Raw genomic sequence first — 19,065 nt, forward strand, 5'->3', positions numbered from 1 at the left:
AACAAAGGCTTTCCATGTGCTTCCCTGCCAGGTGCAGCCTGCAGCCACACCAGGACACCCAGCAGCTCCCTACTGCCCAGGAAGAAGGTGAGGAAGCACCTTCCCACCACAGCCAGGCTGAGGAGGCAGAGGTGAGCTCACAAGCCCACCCCACCCTCAGGAACACTCACCAGTCTCGGGGTCACACTGGTGCTCACAGGGGTCCAGAAGGCGCCGGGCACAGAGGTCCAGGGCCCAGGGCCCACTGGAGTTTTGCTGGGAGAAGAGGACGACCTGTGCTGGGTTCAGCCAGTCACTGGCATCCAGCTGGCTCCCCTCCAGCAGGATGAACCGGCTTCCTGCCACCGAGACAAGGCGAGTCAGTGACAGCAACCTGCTGCTGCACCCTCCATCCCACGGTGGTTCCCCGCATCCCATCCATCCCGTGATGTTTGTCCCCCATCCTGTGATGGATCCCTCCCTCCCCTGCCCTTCACTCCATCCTGAGAAAGCACCCTCTGTCCCACGACAGTTCCCCCAGTGCCACAAGGAATGCTCTGTCCTGTGTCCATCCTGTCTGCCGTATGACAACCCCCTCCATTCCATACCTGTCTTCTCTATCCCATGACAGCTCCTTCCATCCTGTCCCTTTCCCCTCTGCCCCACAGCAGCCATCTCCAACCCACACCCCTCCCCTTGGTCCCACACTGAGGTCTGATCCCCCTGTCCTACCATGTCCTTCATCCCATCACAGTCCATTTAATCCCATATCCATTACCCTCCAACCCACAATAATCTCCTTGGCCCTATGCCCATCACCTCCATCCTGCAGCAAGCCCTGTGTCCCACAACAGCCATCACCACCCTGTGTCTGTCTCTTCTGTCCTGTGCCTATCCCCTCCATCCCTTGCTCCCAGCTCCCCTTGGTCCCACACTGAGGTTTGATCCCTCTGTCCCACCATGTCCTTCATCCCATCATGGTCCATTTAATCCCATATCCATCCCCCTCCAACCCACAATAATCTTGGCATTGTGCCCATCGCCTCCATCCTGCAGCAAGCCCTGTGTCCCACAACAGCCATCACCACCCTGTGTCTGTCTCTTCTGTCCTGTGCCTATCCCCTCCATCCCTTGCTCCCAACATGGTACCCTCCATCCCACACCAGTCCCCTCTGTCATGGACTCTTCCCCTCCATCCCCTCTTTCTTCCACCCATCCCTCCTGTCCTGTGCTCACACCCTCCATCCCATGCCCATTCCCTCTGCCCCACACTGGTGCCCTCCATCCACAGCTGTCCCTCCTGTCTCGCACCCACCCTGTCCGTCATTCCCCCTCTCCTCCATCAATCCTCACAGAGGGGACAGGAAGGAATGGGTAAGGCCACGGGGTGCTCACCATCAGCAATCAGGTGCTCAGGGACGTGGAGGGTGATCTTGACGACAAGGGGGCAGTTCATGTGGGAAGAGCACACCAGGCTGATGACACAGCTCGTCACACTGATCAGGGTCAGCGTGGTCTTGTTCACAGGGCTTCGGGGGGACCCCACTGCAAAACACAGGAGCACAGTCAACCCTGACACCTGCAGCACCCAGGAAGATCTTCAGGCACAGCCAGGGGACCTCAGGATGCAGAGACCCTGCCCAGCCCCCTGGAAATCCAGCATCAATCAAATCAAATGGAATCCCTTTGGACTTTGAAGAACATGAAGCAGCCTTTGCCATGGGACCCTCCATCCCTCTCTCCCGCTGTGACCAAGATCTTCCTGATATCCCAGAGCCCTGGCTCTCCCACACCCTGCACTGCAGCATGCTGAGAACTTTACAGCAGCAGAGCTTTAAAGCAGAGCAGCAATATTAGGAAAAAAGGTAAATGCAGTATCCTGGTTTTCCCCACTCCTTCTTGGCACTTCACTTGGGTTAATTTTGTCATGACAACAGGCTCATTGATGCTCTTGAAAAAGCAATAGAGAGCCCTAACTGCTCAGAGCATGCAGGTCTTTGACTTTTAATCTTTCAGCTGAAGAAGCTGAGCAGAAAACAAACTGTCTGGAGACAAAGCCTGAATGAGCCCTCCAGCATCAGCTGAAGGAGATGGCTCCCAGTCTTGCCACTCCCAGAAAAACAAGGCATCATCCAGCAAACAAGACTCAACGAGGGAAAACAGACACTAACTTTCCTCTTGGGAAGAGGAAACCTCCCAGAGGGACAGAGCAGGGCAAGGGAGCAGGACTCCTGCCTGGGACTGAGGCTGTTCCCATCCTGTGGTGCACACTCAGCTGGTACATGCACGGTGCTGAGCAGCAGCACGGGAACGCACGGGCCAGCCTTTGAAGCGTGTTCCTCATTAATATACACCAGTGCCCGGCAGGAGCCTCCAGCAAAACATCAGAATGCATTTCATCCTCTGCTGAGAAGCTCCACCGGAGAGCAGCAGCAGCCTGCTGCGAAGCAGGGGCAGGTGCCTGCCTGCGGCAGCTGGGATTGCACTCGGGTTTCCATCTTCTTGCCAATGCAAAGCCTCCAAAGCCAGAGAAGTAACGGCAAATAAGGCAAGAGGGACGGCTCGCCACCCACCTCTGCTGCGCCTCCGGCTCCGTGAGGGGTCCGTGTAGAAGGTCAGCTGGGGATCGGTGTCTGCCTCTGTCCCCGAGTCCCCCTCGGGGTTGAGAAATGCCGAGCCAGCTGCAGGGGACACTGAGTGTAGTCATGGAGGGGTTGGCACCGTGCCACCCCAAACCTTGGCATCCTACACCACCCTTCAGGGAAAGCCTTGCACTACAGACCAGAAGCTCCATCTGCCAGGTGCAGCAGGGAAAGCATCTGCTCCCCTTCCCAGCACACACAGCCAGACCCCCCCGCCACGGGTTACCTTGCAACTTTTCCCACGGCTGTGCCGGTATCCTGTAGTATTTACTGGGACAAACACCACCTGCATCTTCGTAACCAGCCAGCCCAACATTGCTTGCATCCTTGCAGGCACCACATTTTCTGTTTCTCCCCATCCAAACCCTCTTTCCCATGCTCTCTCCACGCTCTGGTCCTATTTCTCCATGCCAGGAGAGGGCGGGTGGCTGGAATGTGGGTGGGTGGAAGCCCGAGGCGCCCCACCCACCCCAGGGAGCGCCCTACCTCGCGCTTTGTTGTTGATGCGCTTGCGCTGGCTGCTGGAGGTGTGGGACAGCAGCGTGGCCTGCTGGTGGTTCGAGTCCACGGGGCTGGTGGCAATGATGTTGTCCTTGTACTTGTTCATCAGGGACAGCTTGGCGTTATCGCTCCCTGAGCAGGAAGAAATGAAGGCAAAATATTTCATGGATGAAGACTTTTAAAAGGGGGGGAGGTGAGAGAAAGGTTTCCTCGGATCCATCTCCAGATCATCCTGAGGTGATCAAGGTGCTGAAGCTAATGAGCTGAGCTGCCCTCAGTGCACACTAATGAGCAGCTCAGATCCTGAAGAGGATTGGCACCTCCACCAAAGTAGCCAAAAGCTGAGATTTAACACTCAGACTCTCAAGGCACTTCTTCATATGCAGGAGAGCTTCAGGCACCACACCATGATCTTCCCAAATTATCTGGGAAGGCTCTAGTTGGATGGCTCAGTTAGTGATATGACCAAAGAACAGGTTTGTGATAAGCCTCAAAGAATCCCTGCTGGTGATCAGAAGGCAGCATTAACTCTGAACCATACTGACGGCAAGTAAAAATTAGCTACTAAAACCTCACCTGAAGAAGACACCAGAAATCTGGGGACACAAAGGGAAGTTTAGGGGTCACAACGGGATGGCATGGAGGGAACCCCATTCTGGTTCTCAGTCAGGCCATGGGAATCACAAAGCTGCATTGTCCCAGCCAGGTCCCACTCAGCAGGGACTGCTCTCCACAGGCTGAAAGGTCTCCCAGCAACGGGAGTGCCTTCAGGGGACCACCAACATCTCACACCCAACGAAAACCCAGAGAAACAGGGAAAATGCTCCGGGGAAAACACCTGTATGGAACTGTGGAGAGAAGACAAGCCGGAAAGGACCCATCTCAGCCCAAGCCCACCTGGTGTGAGGTCCATGCTGGCCTTCTCATTGCAGCCCTGCAGCGAGTCGAGGGTGCGGGTGACCTGGCTGGCGAAGTCCTCGCCGCCGTTCATGCACTCGCGCTGGAGGTGGTGCCGCAGGTCGGTGATGTCGTACTCGTAGCCGTCCAGGATGGGCGTCTCGCGGATGCTGAGCGTGCCGCTGGAGTTGTGGCCCTGCACGCGGGCGTTGCGCAGGCTCTCCCGCCCGTGGCCCCCGATCAGCACCGACGGGATGTAGTGGATCTCGTTGGCCGCCTCGGCGCTGGCGCTCTTCTGGGGCTGCGGCACGCGGCGCCGCTTGCACCACCGCCGGCGCGTGTAGAGGATCATCACCAGGCAGAGGATGGAGAGCAGCAGGGCGATCATCCCTCCCTGCGGGCACAGGCGCGAGCAGGGATCAGCCAGGGGCTGGCATCCGCCATCCCCTGGGACACAGACACCCCAGGGGTGCTCCAGGGTGGAAAGGGGAGCCCGATCACCAAGAGTCTGCTGGCACCTGGAGCACCCAGTGCTGGCCTGGAGCCTGCCTTGGGCTGGACCAGTTTTGAAGTCGCCACCGAGGCATGAAAAAGCAGCATTTAAAGCAAAGCATGTTTTGTTTCACTCTCCTGCTTTTGAAAACAGAGATCAGCTTTATTCCAGGCAAATGCTCCTAAGGGCAACTTTTTCTGACCCATTTCCAACCGGTTTCAATGCTGTCACTCTCAATCTTGGGAGATTTTCCCAGGGTATCCGGCAGCAATTGCAGCACAGATTAAAAGAGATCAAGGCTTGAGACAGGCAGATGACTGAAGTGCTGTTTGGGGAACATGTTTGGGGAAAGAGGCTGGAAAAGCTCCTGTCCCACAGGAATGGACCCCAAAACTGCACCTGGCCATCCTGCCACCGTCCCCAAGATCACCCTCGATCACCCTCCTGCAAGACGTCACTGTACACGGATAGTGTGCGGTGAGATGAAAGCCCCAAACTGTCCCTTTATGCACAATCTGCCAAGAATATTAACAATAATAACAAGAAAAAGCATGAGGAGCCAGTTAAGAGCTCCGAGTCCATCCACAGCTCTGGTCTCCCTCCTCTTTTCTTATGCAACAGGTGATCTTGAGAAAATAAAATAATAGTAATAATCCGCTCCATTAGGATAAAACATTAAGGGAATTACTGAATGAGAAGCAGGAGAGGCAGCTGGAGAAGGAAGTTTAATGGCCATTACAGTTTAACCCCCTTTCATTTCCAGAATAATGGAGCTGTGATGCATCACCCCAGCCTCCTTCCCAACTTTCTTTAAAAACAAAACCAAAACAAACAAATAAGAAAAAAAAAACAGAAAAAAAAAAAAAAGAAAGAAAGAGAAAACAAACACAGTGATTCAGAAGACCAGCAGTCCTGCAGAAGTCAGGGAGCTGGCTGGCATCTTTCTGGCCAGGGAGCCTACAGCCAGGAAGTCAGAAAATACTGCTGGGGCTGAAAACTGACCCTGAATCACAAAAACCACATAATCCTACAATGGTTGTGATTGGTAGGGACCTTAAATTCACCTCATTCCAATGCCCTTGCCAAAAGTAGGGACAAGCCCTGTCCAACCTTGCCTTGAACACTTCCAGGGATGGGGAAGCCACAGCTTCTCCAGGCAACCTGTGCCAGGGCCTCAGCACCCTCGCAGGGAAGAATTTCTTCCCAATATCTATTCTCTGCATCAGTCTAATTCATCACTACATGCCTTTGTATAAAGTGCCTGGCATAGTCATGCAGAATTTTTAATGGCAAAGTGGAAGCCTAATTCTGTATCATGCTCCAATCCCTATGAGTTCCCACGATCCATAAATGAGTGGGGATTATCCCCATCCTCACCAGAGATGGTCTCCTCTGTAATGGCTCTCCATCACCCTAGAGAAAGTCCACCTGCAGGTGGCCTGACAAGCGGGTAGGAGGAATTCCAGGGCATTCCTGGCTTTCCTTCACCCTCTATAGGCACATTAAATCTCCCAAACATCAGCAAGCTCTGCCATACGCCTCTGCTGGTGAACAGGAGAGACCAAGCTGGAGCTCAAATCTGGTGGACGCCTATTTTTTTCAGGCAGTGGCTGTGGGTTCACAAAAGAGACTTGTCATTTCATTGAAAATGAGCTTCTTCTGTCCCAATAGTCTGAGAGCTCAAATTATCCCTGAGAAAAGCAGTATGTGGACTCTTGAGATTTCAAGAGGCTCTGAGAGGAGGATGAAAGCCAGAACTGAAGTCTCCCCTACCTACTACCTACTGGAGAGGGTCAGACCACCACCTCATAGCCCCTTTTTCCCTCACAGGAGCACTGAAATCCCATTCTGCTTTATTCCCCCCAGTTCAGCATCCATGTGATGGCTGGGAGAGGAGCCCTGCACGGGATGGGTGCGGGAGTGCTCCTCACCTGGTCCACGAGCAGACCTTGGTCACGATGGATACAATCCCTCGCTCACATGTCTTCCCTTGGCAACCACACAGCAAAGAAGGAAAATCAGCCTTGAAAACGCCACGTGATCCTGACTCCTGGCACAAAAGCCAAGCTCTATTTGTCAGGAAGTAAGGATGCTGTCGGAGCAGAGCTGAGAGTGATGGGGAAAAAGGGCAGAGGAGGACTCAATCTGCATTTGCACATTTTGGTATGACAGCGATGAGTTGCAGACATCCTTTTCATCAGCTCAGTAACAAACCTCCATCCAGGCACTTGTGCCTTGATCTTGGCATACAGCAGTGCCCAAGAAGATCAAGACCACAGCAGGACCAGCATCTCAAGAGGTGATGTACCCTCTTAGGAGCAGCTGGGAACAGACAGTAAAATTGAGATAATGGTGCAAGATGTTTTTGGGAGTGGCTTTGCAAACAATTTTTTTTCCCTCAGACTAATCAAGCACAAATGATGGAGGAGAAGCCTGCCCTGGGGCTGCAATCTGGAAGAGCAATTGAAGCTCTTATTAGGGTAGACACCACTGAAGAGCCTGTTTGCAGCCTCTGCAACACATTGTCTCTGGATAATTATCTTCCAGTGGCACAAAAATTGTAGGATTCTTCAAGTTTTTTTCCATCACAACAGAAAAATAAACCAAACAAACAACCAACAAACGCACCACAGATCTCCCCCAAACCTACAGATCTCTCCTTTCTCTGCTTTTAAAACCTTCTCTCTGTGTAGCTGGGTGGAGTGTTGCTGTGCGACCTCGGCACATGAAACCACGGCCACGGGGCTGCCACGCTGATAAAAGCAGTGGTGACAGTGCCTGGTGGCACTGTGACACCCGCCGTGCATCAGGGCAGAGGGCAGCAGGTGCCATGCGCCGGGCAAAGGGCTCCTGAGGAGTCAGTGGGAATTAACCCCGGGTTAACGTGGTGGAGACCTTCAAAGCACAGAGCCCCCGGGGACAAAGGCACCCCACAAACGTATTTTCAAAGTGAACCAAGGGAGAGCTTTGAAGCAGCCTGTGAAGGCACTCAGCACTCACCACTCAGAGGGGTGCCCAGGGCATCGGGACCACCCCAAAGGTGAGCACAGCTCCCCACCCTAGGGCAGCTGGAGACAGATGGGGAAATAAATGGCTTTTCAAAAGCCACTGTATTTTCTACAGGCTTCTGCACAGCTAAACAGGGGCTGCCTCGCCGTCACATACCATGACAGAGATGTGGAGGATCCTCAGCTCCTCCTCTGCCGACTCGGTCTGCGGCTCCTCTGTGGGGTCGAAGCCGGGCAGGTTGGGGGCCCCGTCTTGGTGGTGGATGTGGAAGAGCAAGGTGCCGTTCTCCAGCCACTGCTGCCGCCAGCGCACCAGCGGGATGTCATCCGTGTTGCCTGAGATCTCTGCAAGAGCAAAGCCGGTCAAGGGGGAGGTGTGGAGCAGAGGGTTCATGGGAGACGTTCACCGCTTCCCAAAAAAATGTCTGGAGGGACCAAAGGATGCACGCCCTCCAGTCAGCTCCTGCCAGCACCGTGCATGCCCCTACATAAATCACAAACCTGAAGGGCTAAGGGGAGTAAAGCCCTATCTCTGGGTATAATCCAGAGATATGTGGGCCTCTCCAAAACTCCAGCCGTGGTGCAGGGAGACAGCACTTAGTGACAGCAGTAACCCAGCAGTCTCCTTCCAGCTCTAGTTTGGGCAGGTTTCACCCACACCGCTTCAGACATTGGGAACTCAGGATACAGGACAACTTTTCAGCAGCATCATGGCATCACTGGGACCACACCACAAATTATTGCAGACAAAATATTTACCATCCTTCGTGAGCAGTGAAATGTGAACCTGGCTGTGATTTCAGAGGTTTTCAGTTTTCAAACATTTTCTACAGGACTCAGCCCAGAAACCTGCAGAGGTACCTGCAGCTTCTGCCCAAGTAACCCTATTTTCCCTAAGTACTTTTAATTCCAGAGTTTGGGGCAGTGAGACAGATGGACAAAGCTGGGCTGTCATGGAAGTAGAGGACACTCAGGCAGGAAGAGCAGCTGAGGGCAGGGACACGACACATGCTCCAGGACACTAAATGCCAAATCAAACCTAATTCACCTGGCTAACTCCAAAATTTCAGGGACATCCTAGAGCTGGGTCTCAGCCAAAGACAGGGTAACACCAGCACCTCTCCCTAGGAGAGATGGGCACTGTTTCAACCACTGTGGCCCCCTCAGACCAGATCAGCTTGATCACCATCTCACACCACCTCGATCTCAGCCATCAGCTCAAGCCTGCCATTTGCCTGTTAGCTATTTTTTGTGAAAATAGCAGATTTTGTCGGGATGACCAGAAAAAACACGATCAGGTTCCCACTGAGGCACAGCTTTCTCTCCTGTACCTGCCCCATTGATGGCAGTGGGAAGGCGCCCGTCTCACTTTGCAAATTATCATCTTTATTTTGCTTGTTTCATGCTGCCTTCAAATGAAAACTGGAATTCAATTACAGCGCTGAAAAACAACATCTTAAATTTGCTGTTAATTAATTTCATTAGGCTGCCTTAAGTGAGCTGGCTGCCAGGGGAGGTGGGGAGGGGGGCAGAATCTGCATTGGGAACCAGGTTCATCCTCCCAAACTGATTTGATTAATCAAAAGAAACATTAGCCACGGCGAGTGAGCTGGCAGAGTGCTGGTGCTCAGCACGGGCCGTGCTTCTGGCGGTGATCAGGGCACTTGGAGTGTCCCCAGCACAGGGATGCTGAGCACTCCACCACGCTGGTGGGAAGCAAAACCCAGAGTTAAGTCACCAGGAAGCCAGAAGCACTTTTGGAATTCCCTCTAGCTGTGTGTTTAGGGACACAGATCCCCTTTGAAAAGCCGGCCCTGGGAGCCGGGAGGATTTGAAGCAGCAGATCTCCTCCTCTCCCACATGCTCTTTATTCATGGACTGAGAGGGGAAATCAAGCTTGCCCGCTTTCCCAACTCCCCACGGCTTCTCAACTCCGTATGAACCAGCTCAAATGAAGGAAAACACTCTCCCTGCACCTGCCTGCTAACGTGAAATTATGGGTAATTAAGGCAAGAACTTTCATGCACAGCAGGAACTCAACATACTGACATTTGGAAAAAATGTAAATACCAGCATTTGCTCCATTGTAAAGAGTGAAAATAATAGATACTAAGTATGTGACATTGTGACATTTAGAAAGCTAGAGTTAGAGATGTTTTCCCCCTGATCTGACATATCATTGTAAAAGCAGCACCCTTCAGCTCATTAATATTTGAGAAGAAATCCTTGATGGAAGTTATTTAAATGATTAATAGATTATAGTAAATTTAAGCCTTAAAATAGGTTGTCATAATTTCAAATTTATTTAAACAGGCTTATTTTTTTTAAATACATTTCAATAAAAAATGGATTATTGTTTTAGAAGAGCACAATCCAGCCACAGAGCCTGAGCACGTTACCCTCTTTCACCAGACATCAGGACATGACCCTGTAGCTGCACTGCACACTTGAAAAATTTACACACATAAATAAATGCTTTCCTGCATCTGTGAAACTCTCTTGGAGTTTGGCTTAAGCAAAAGACCAAGACAAGATCAAGACCAAGCTTCCTCCCTAACATAGCATCTCTTTACTCTCTCTTCTCCCAGTCCAACAGATTTCACTTTTCCCTTTGTCTTGCTCTCCAAGCAGACATCTCACCACCTGGTGGGAGATGCTACAGTGACCCATGGAGCCAACTGGGATGATTTATCTGGATGTTGTAGGGTGTCAGCTCTGCTACAGATCTGGCAGGTGCCAACCTTGCTGACCAGTTTGTACAGGATGTCCCAGAGGAGGCAGAAAAGTGGGCAGAAAGGCAAAAATTAACCAAAAAAAAATGGTGGGGGGAGAGGATAATTTCAAGATGAAAGTTTGAAAGATATTGATGAAAAGCCTGGTCCCTGCATGGCTTTCATTAAGGCCTTGGATAGGAAGCCATTAGCACTAGTATTAACTTCTTGCACCTCTGTTAAAAAATAGCCTGTCTGAGTCAGAGGTTAATAACAGCAGGAGGCCACTAATTAGGCTGTGCCACTTTCACCTGGTATCAAACGTGGCCCAGGTCCTTCATATCTGCAGGAGCAGCAGCCTCCAAAGGCCCCAGCTGATGCTTTTAACATAGCAGCCGTGGCTGCTCCCCTCCCAGCCCATCTGCCCGGGGAGGGAGTGGGGACAGAAAGGTCCTACAGGAGCAATTTGAGGAGAGGACAAAAAAACAGATTGAACGTGCTGGAGGTGTGTGGATTTATACCCGCTTTGTTCTTCATTATCCCAAACAGCCTCATTTCCCTTGGGTCAGCTGTCCCACGTGAAGCAAACCCAGTCCTTCTGGAGACAACACCTCTGCATGTCCTGATTTTGGGAGGCAACACCTCTGTTACAGCCCAATTCTTCACCTGAGCTGCTGCAACATCAAAACCACGGCCCATGAGCCTAGTGCTGACCTGGACCTACTCCCATGTCCTCATCACCCCACTGAGACCTGGCATGGTGGCACACAAGGAGAACAACTCTCCTTAAAAACTCACGTCAGCATTCTGATGAAAAAAACACCCAGCAAAACAATTTTCCTCTCCATTTGGAAGCGTTTTGCACTAATAGATGCCTCCAATAAGTCAAATGAACTCTGCCATAATGCTGGTCTCCACAGAGCCATTTCATACAGTCGAGCACAGATTTTGACTTGGACTTGTATTTCCTCGTTAACATTTAAACCTGCCTTATTTTCCATCCGGAACCTGACTGTGTTTTAATTTAAGTTCCCCATTAGCTAAGGCTTTTGCTCCACGCCTAAACCACACACATCCTTTAAAGGGCTTGAACTCAGCTAAATCAAGCCTTGCACCCCTCCCAGGGTCTCCAGTGCCTGAAGTGACTCAGGAGACCTTCCCACCATGAGTCACTTGCTCTCTCTGCTGGGACCTCAGGCCTTGATTTCTACCAATTCAGATGTCAAAACGCTTATCTGGATACTTAACTCACTTATACTTCCAGGGTTTCAGTGACAGATAATTCATGGGATAATATCAATGTTTTTATGGACCTGCTTTAAAAATTCACATTCATCACTGACTACCCATATTTCATTTGCATTTTTTCCTGTCTCCAGTCTCAGGTAGGAAAACCAGCTCATTCTGTGGGTCATTCCGCCTTTTCAAAACAGCCCAGCTTTTCCATACCAGCAAACATAAACCTCACTGTATATATAGGAACCTGCTTCACGGGAGAGGGTCCCTGGGGGAAAATCTACAAAAGACTCATAGATGTGGGAGAACAAAAAGGTTTGAGGGAGAGGCAGTGGTGATCTCCCTGGAGCCACTCTCAGGCTAGGTCAGAGAGATCACCCCACCACGATGCCTGCGCGTGAGGCTGGTACACGTGAAGCCACGAGGTGCCCCAGCATGGCTGACAGCTAGCCAGGTTTCTCCTTGGAATGCAGGGCGCCTTTGCTTTTGGGAAGGTCACCAGGGAGTTACATTTCAAAGCCGTAGCCACGCTTTAGCCTTGAACTGGGATTTCTGTCCCAAATATGCCAGAGCCCTAAGCCCTCCCTTTCTTTATCAGCAAACTGTCCGTCACTCTGGGAGTGACGCTGAGCTGCACAACTGTTTTTGAACAGAGGACGCTGATCCATCATTCGTGGGGCTGAGCTGACTGGGTTTGCTCTGCAGCTGCTGAATTTCCAACCTGACAGCCCTCCCTGCCCTGCCCTTCCCCGCGGCCCAAGGACGCGCCCGGCCACACCTGTGCGGCTCCCCCTCCAAGGTCATTCTTTCATCACGTTTCTCAAATTTGACCTAAAGCTGGGGGAAAAACAACAAGCAGACTGGGACATTCGCCAGTGTTTGATTTTCACTCCTGTCTTGTTACTTTGGTCCCATCTGCCGTAGCTGTGAACCACAGAGGAAATGTGGGCAGGGAGGCAAATCCACCTCCTGGTCCAACACTTGGGTGACACGGTCATGTTCCAAAGAACCCAAGTGCCCACCCATGACAGGGAGCAAAAGGAAAATAAAGAGAATGTGTGAATACACTTCCAAGATGCCATGCTGCTATAAAAACCCCAGAAAGGACCACATCTGTAGTTGATATCTCACCCTGCAATGCTGTCACATCACCTCTTCCAGAGGGAAAATCAGGTCCCCTTGGAAAGGGTCCAAATGATGGAGAGGTTCCCAGTCAGCCATGGAAAATTACTATCCTGGCTGAACTGTCTCCCAGCAAATCAGTGAGAAGGAGGGCACAAACCCCTGAGCTCAGATGGTGCTCACCTACGAACTGCAGAACTCCACCAACACAACCACTATCACTCCGACAGGGTGAGCAACTTGAGAGGAAAAACCTGACAGAGGAAAGCTCAATTTCTTATAAAAGCTCTTGTGCATCAAGGAAATTAAAGACCAGTAAATTCTGCTTGTGCCCTGGACACTTTGTTAGAGGAACCTGTAGGTGCACCAGTAAATACAGGTCACCCAACACTGTAAGCCAGCACATAAGGGTGATCCAATTTGACAGACTCGTTTCAAAAAGTTCTTGTCAAAATCCACCCTCAAAGTTCCCCAAAACACCAAAGTGGTGGTGGGATGAGAAGGAAAGTCATCTTGAAGCCCACCAGGTGGGAGAGGAGTAAGAGTTTAGTTTTCATGATGAAAGGAGGTTACCAAGAAGCCCCACGGAGATCTTTGTCAGGACCTTGGCTGCTCAGAAACACCCTGGAAGAGGAGGAGAATGACAAAGTTGGTCACCAAGGCTAAATTTAGTCTTCTCAAAGCTAAAACTGAGAAGTGCAGGAGGAAAGTGGGCAAGGAAGTGGGCAGGTGAAACTCAACCTTGGTGAAAGCAAGCTGATCTGGAATGCTGCAAGTGATATTCAGGTCAACCATCTCGAAAAGGAGGAGGCAAAGCTTGGAAGGTTTGGAGGAGGGGTACAAGGAAGATGAGATGCTGCAAATGGCTTTGCAAAGAGGAGAAACCAACTGTGTTAGGACTCCTCAGTAAAGGAACCAAACAACAGGGTGAGGACTTGATAAAAGCCTGTAAAACCATCAGGCCCATGGAGCAGTGGGAAAGGCAATGCTTATTCACTGTTTCTCACTTTGCAAGGATTTACAAGTGCAAAAACCAACAAAAACTTCTTTTTCATCCACCATAAAGTATGAAAGCACTGCAAAAGGTACTGAATTCAGGGAGGACAGAGCCACATTGAGCAGAGAGCCCAGAGGCACATCCCAGGTTGAGAAATGCCTGCAGCACAGACCTGGGCAGCAGAGAAAGGACCACATATAGATATACTGCAGTTTTAACTTTTTTTTTTTTTCTCAATTATCAGTGCTGGCTGCAGATGCCAAGGGACAACAACCCACTACCCCCACACTGCCCAGTCTCCTGGGGTTCGAGAGCGACTGCAAAGCCAGCTTTGTGCTACCCAGGCCAGCACTCAAGGCTGCATCCCGCATCCATGTGTCCCTTTGGGAGTGGCTGAGACCCTCTGCTCCCCCAGGCACTGCCTCATGGGAGCAGGGGGTACCCCAGGGCAGCTCCCTCCTAGTGACAGAGGTGATCCTCTTAACGCCCAGCCAGAAACTCCCCCTTTCCAAATCCCAGCCCTCCGTGCTGTCAGACCCTACAGCCCCAAGACACTTGCCAAGATTCCCTTCAGCTTCACAAGGCAGCCAGCAATTTTCACAGGGAGGCAAAGGACTATTTATATCCATCACGGACTGGCAGGGAAGGTAATGGCTGGCCACTCCAGCCCATCTGCCAGGCACTTAGAGAAACATCAGAGCATATCGTACAGGGGAGGTCAGGCAGTGGAGCTGGGACCAGCAGGGGACATGGGGGGGATGCTCCACAGTGATGGCATGGGCTGCACCTCAAGGGTGAGCTTCAGCTCACTCCTACACACTCATCTGTGTAAGTGCTCGTTGTGCCGAGGCCGAGAGGGCAGGAAAATTAGATGTTACTTTGGCATTTCTGTGCTCAGCACAGGGAACAAGCACAGATACTTGTTCCTCATCTCCCCTGGGGGGAGAGCCACGACCTGCTGGTTTTCTGAGACAAGGGATGACCCTCCCAGGGTGTGAAACAGGAGCAAAACATCCTTGTCTGCTCTCCTATCCACAGCTAGGCCAAGAGCTTTTCCAAGAGCTGGAGGGAACAATGCTGGTCTTGGAGGAAGGGATGGAGAAGACAGGCATGGGCTGCTGCCAGCTGCAGCCTAGCATCACAAACTCTTTGGTGCTTAGGAGCTCTTATATGATTTCAAGCTCCATTTTCAAGTTTGTGGGGAGGATTTGAAAGATGTGAAAGGCTGAATGAAAAAGAAAAAAAAAAAAAAGAAGGAAGAAGGATGTAGAAGGGGAAAAAGTTAACTGAGCATCTCAAATTTATCACTCTTGAAAGAAGAGTTTGTCAGGATGGCCAGAGACCGGCCAGTGCACAGCAACCAATGGGAAGGCTTTTGGGTCTAGTCAAGCTTCTTTCAGATTTACAGGAACTGAATAGAGGCATAAATCTGTCGCCGCCTCATGAAAATGGAGGTAATTAAATTTGCAGGTGTATATAATTGTCATATTGATGATCTGTATAAATCAGCAGAGCCAGCAGAGGCACAAAGCACACCCTGGGCACAGAGGAGCTGTTTGCCCACCTGCCTGGCCAGGAGACAGGGCTCTGGGGCACCCACAGGGCTCTGCCCATCACCACAACCTCCTCCTCCACAAGAGACTTTCTCCAATTGCCTCCAGAGGCAACAAAAGCAGCAGGACCCTCCACCCCTTCCAGCCACCTGCAGCCTCATCCTGGCTACTACAAAATCTCCTGTGACTGCAGGAGGGTGAAGGCAGGACCACAGGCATTGAGAAGCCTGGCCATGGAGATCGTGGGGGGTTCTTTGCAGCAGCTTTGAAGCCCTCAGCCCAGGTGCAAATGGGGCACTGGCTTGATCTTTTAGCAATGCTTTTTTTTTTTTTAATTTATTTTAACCTTTGTTATTTTGGGAACTTTGAAGCCTAAGCTGCTCCAAGGCAGCTGCCTTTTGTAGGAAGGACAGAAAGTGCAGAGTGGGGATTTGAAAGACGGAGAGAAACAGGGAGGGGAAGAAATGGTGCTTCACAGCAGAGGTCTGCAACAGCTCCTCCACAGTTTCCCCCACATCCCAACAAACCCACCCTGAGAGGCAGCTGGGGCTCTACAGGAGATCTGGATGCAAAATGACCACGGTGCTTCCACTTCTCCAGCACTGTGAACCAGAGAAGCCTCAAAGGCCTTTGCAGACCTGCACACAAACCTTCTCCCCCTGCCCCAGTGTGACATCCCTGAGTCCCCAGGATGGGTGCAGAGCATTCTCTCCAGCCACCACAGCCCAGCCCAGCTCAGTGCCACGGGGATTCGCTTCTCCTGCCACGCCACCAGGGACAGGAACATCAGGGAAGGCTTTCCTGTCACCTCCAGCAGCCGAGGCCCCTCACACGTGCGCACGGGCCGACTTCGCATCCCGAGCCGAGCTCCACATACGTGCGGCAACTGGATAATTAAAAATTAAGGAAGAGCTTCTGCATTGCAGTCCGAATTATGTAACACTGCTCTTGGGTTTCAGCACCCATCAGCTCTGTGCCCTCACACGGCAGCACGGCCCTGCCTGTATTTACCTGCCTGCCTTTCCAGGCAGGGCTCGCGCCCTTGGCATTGGGGAATCCCAATGGCACAACCATAGGCAGAAAGTTCCCTTCATTTACGTGGGGAGAAAAAAAAAAAGGAAGGCAAATCTATTTCATGCTTTTGCTCATGCGGTGGTGAAATTGGAGATGGGCAGAAAAAAGGGGATGGAGTCAGGGCGCTTCAGCCCAGCCAAGCACAGAAGAGCTGCCCTAGCCAGGACAGCACTCCCATGGTCAGGGAGCTTCTAAGCAGGGGGCTGCTGTCTCTTGCTCCTGCACCAGAGAAGCAGGAGCTCATTTTAGCAAACAAGCAGCAAACAAAATCAAATCAAGATGAGGAGTCAGCTGCATTTTCAGTATCTCAAGAGCAAAGAGCCCTGCTGGACTCTGAGCACCAGTAAATGCAAACTCCCGCATTTGCAGCCACTTCTTTGCCTTAACCCTGCCAGTTCTGGCTGCTGCTGAGTTCAGGGCTGCCACTTCCTCCTGCTGTTTCTTCCTGGCATCTCCTCCCTTTCTTGGCCAGAAACCCACTGACTACACAGCCATGTCTCTTGCAGAGCTATTCCCAGGACCTGGATGCTGCCACCTGGTGTGAAACCAGCCATTAATTCCTGCTGTGATTCACTCCAAAGGTCACTTCACTGGGCCCTGTGTGCAACAGCTTCAAGAAGCCACCAAAGATGCTGTGGCTCACACCCACAGCAAGTGGCTCTGCCATCACTGCTCCTAATGCCCCTTGGCTCCTGCAGTTCTTGGCTACCTCCTGGCACTCCCTCCTCATGGTGCTTCCCTTCCTGCCCTCCCTCCATTTCCCTGGTACTTCCCCAAGGCTGGCATGGTGCTTTCACATCCACACTGCCTTTCATCCCCAACATGTGAAAGCTGGGAAGACCCAGCCCTGAGCTGTAATTACAGGGAGGTCAGACCCATCCCACCACCATCCCACAAGGAGATGAGCACCACTTCCCAGGAACACCCACATCCCCCTCTCAGGCACCAGCCCCAGCTCCTGCAGGACACCCCTTTCTCCCCGTTTGTGCCACAGCATGAATGGACTGTGGGGGCATTCTGGGGCTGAGGCTGAGTCCTCCAGGGTTAACCAGAGATGTGCCTTACTCTGCAAGCACAAAAAGGCAGAAACATGACAACAAAAGCTGTGGAAGCCAGCCCAAGTCCAAGGCTGACTCCTCTCCCACCATCCATGGAGGGGGATGAGCTGTTTCTCCTGCCCACCAACTTTGAGCACACCACCACCACGGCACACCCAGGAGAGAGCAGCTCCTGCTGAATAACTAATAAAGCTGGTTTCCTTTTTTCCCTGGAAGGATGTTTCAGGCACTGCCCTGCTTGCAGGTGCTTGGAGACACACATCTCAGGCCACTGAAGTTGTACCTTGGCACGAGCTGGGATGAGATCCTTGCTGACATTTATAATTCCCCCCAGACTGCCAGGCCATACATGTCATGCCTGCAAAGACAAACTCCTGGCTTGCCCCCTTGGCTAGCAGGAAAGCCAGCAACTCCACAGCAGCATGACAGCCCTGGAGTCCCCTCGCTGCTCCTCTCCAGAGCTCTCCCAAAGAGGCAAAAAAACCAGAGCCCAGCTATTTCTGGCTCAGCAATTCAGGAAAGGCTGGGAGGGGCAGCACTGGGGTGGCAGAGCAGCTCTGCACTGGCACAACCACACTGGGATAGCAGTGTCTGAGGAGCCTGGGGCCAGCCCAGGGCAGTGGAAGGCACAGCAGCCTCTCCAGTCCAAACAGGAGATTTCCCAGAGGCTGCAGACACTGGGGACATCATTAGGGGAGCAAATGGGCCGAGAGCACAGCAGCAATTTGCAGACCCTGCAGCCACTGCTGCACAGTAGAGGCTGGCAGGAAAATCTGGGAGTGGGATGTCTCCCCTGCCAAGCATCCCCCTTCCCTCCCAAAGCCACCCAGCTCAGCTGGCCTGATCCACACAGGAGCCTCCCTGCCATGGGCTGCCCTTCTTGCACTGCCTCCTCCTGCCACCCTCATAAGAACAAGCCCCCCACAGCCATGCTGAGCCACCCATCCCCATGCTTTTGCTGTATCCTCACCCCTCCTGCAGCGCCCTGAGCCCTCCACTCACGCCATCCCCTCCCACACACTCCGTGCATGGACTTAGAAAGGGTCTTTTAATCCTTAAGCCACCTCTTCTGAAAAACTCCCCTGCTCCTTCCTCTGTGTTGGAGTAGCCCCACGGGAGGAGGGTGTTTGGTGGCTGTGGGGCAGGGGCACGGGAAGCTCCGGGTGCCTGCCAGCCCAGGAAACCGGCTCCCAGCATGGTACCCTCGCTCTCTCACTCCCCTTGGGATGCCAAATTAATTGCCTTGTCTCCTGGAGCTTTTAGCTGGAGCAAATAAAAGAAAAAGGGGGGTTGCCAAAACCCATAATAAGGTCTACATTTCCTCTGAGCTACAAGGGCTGCTTTAAATTTCGGGGATTTTTTTCTTTTTTTTTTTTTTATTTGAAGGAGGTTTCCATGGTAACTGTCTCCCATCACACAAGAGCCTGTCCTGGGGATATTTCGGGGTTGCTAATATCTGCCTTCCCAGGCAGCCACTGTGTTGTGACGGTGACATCGCAGCTGGGCTTTTTTGGCAGAAGAGGAGGGCAGGGGTGCATCAAGGAGGAAAAGGAGGTGCCTCTCCCAAAAAACAAGGTCAAGATCCTGCCTGTACACATCAGGCAGGCCTCCATCCCAAAGGGCTCTGGCAAACAGGCTGTGGTTTTCCTTGCACCACTGACCTGATTTGGGAAGCACTCACAAGGCAGTGCAGCCCTCACCAGGCCAAGCAGATCTGCCCTGTCCAACTAAGAGCACTGGCACCTTCTGCCACCTTCTCCTGCCCTTCACCCAACCCTTAGGAAGGAATTCTTC

The 19,065-nt window shown here is 52.0% G+C and overlaps 1 protein-coding gene across 1 annotated transcript in view; it reads right to left on the minus strand.

Annotated features, from left to right (window-relative positions):
• Window positions 1–19,065, minus strand: part of ASTN1 (astrotactin 1) — a 45,416-nt gene that overhangs the window by 17,750 nt on the left and 8,601 nt on the right. The window contains exons 2-7 of the mRNA XM_041420076.1: window positions 7,678–7,865; window positions 4,020–4,413; window positions 3,108–3,254; window positions 2,553–2,660; window positions 1,375–1,524; window positions 171–338 (exon numbers count right to left, since the gene is read on the minus strand). Of these exons, the coding sequence (XP_041276010.1) occupies window positions 171–338; window positions 1,375–1,524; window positions 2,553–2,660; window positions 3,108–3,254; window positions 4,020–4,413; window positions 7,678–7,865 (1,155 nt within the window). The remainder of the gene's footprint in view (window positions 1–170; window positions 339–1,374; window positions 1,525–2,552; window positions 2,661–3,107; window positions 3,255–4,019; window positions 4,414–7,677; window positions 7,866–19,065) is intronic.

This window comes from Onychostruthus taczanowskii, unplaced genomic scaffold (assembly GCF_017590055.1).
Source record: "Onychostruthus taczanowskii isolate IOZ18803 unplaced genomic scaffold, ASM1759005v1 scaffold63, whole genome shotgun sequence".
Classification (NCBI taxonomy): Eukaryota; Metazoa; Chordata; class Aves; order Passeriformes; family Passeridae; genus Onychostruthus; species Onychostruthus taczanowskii.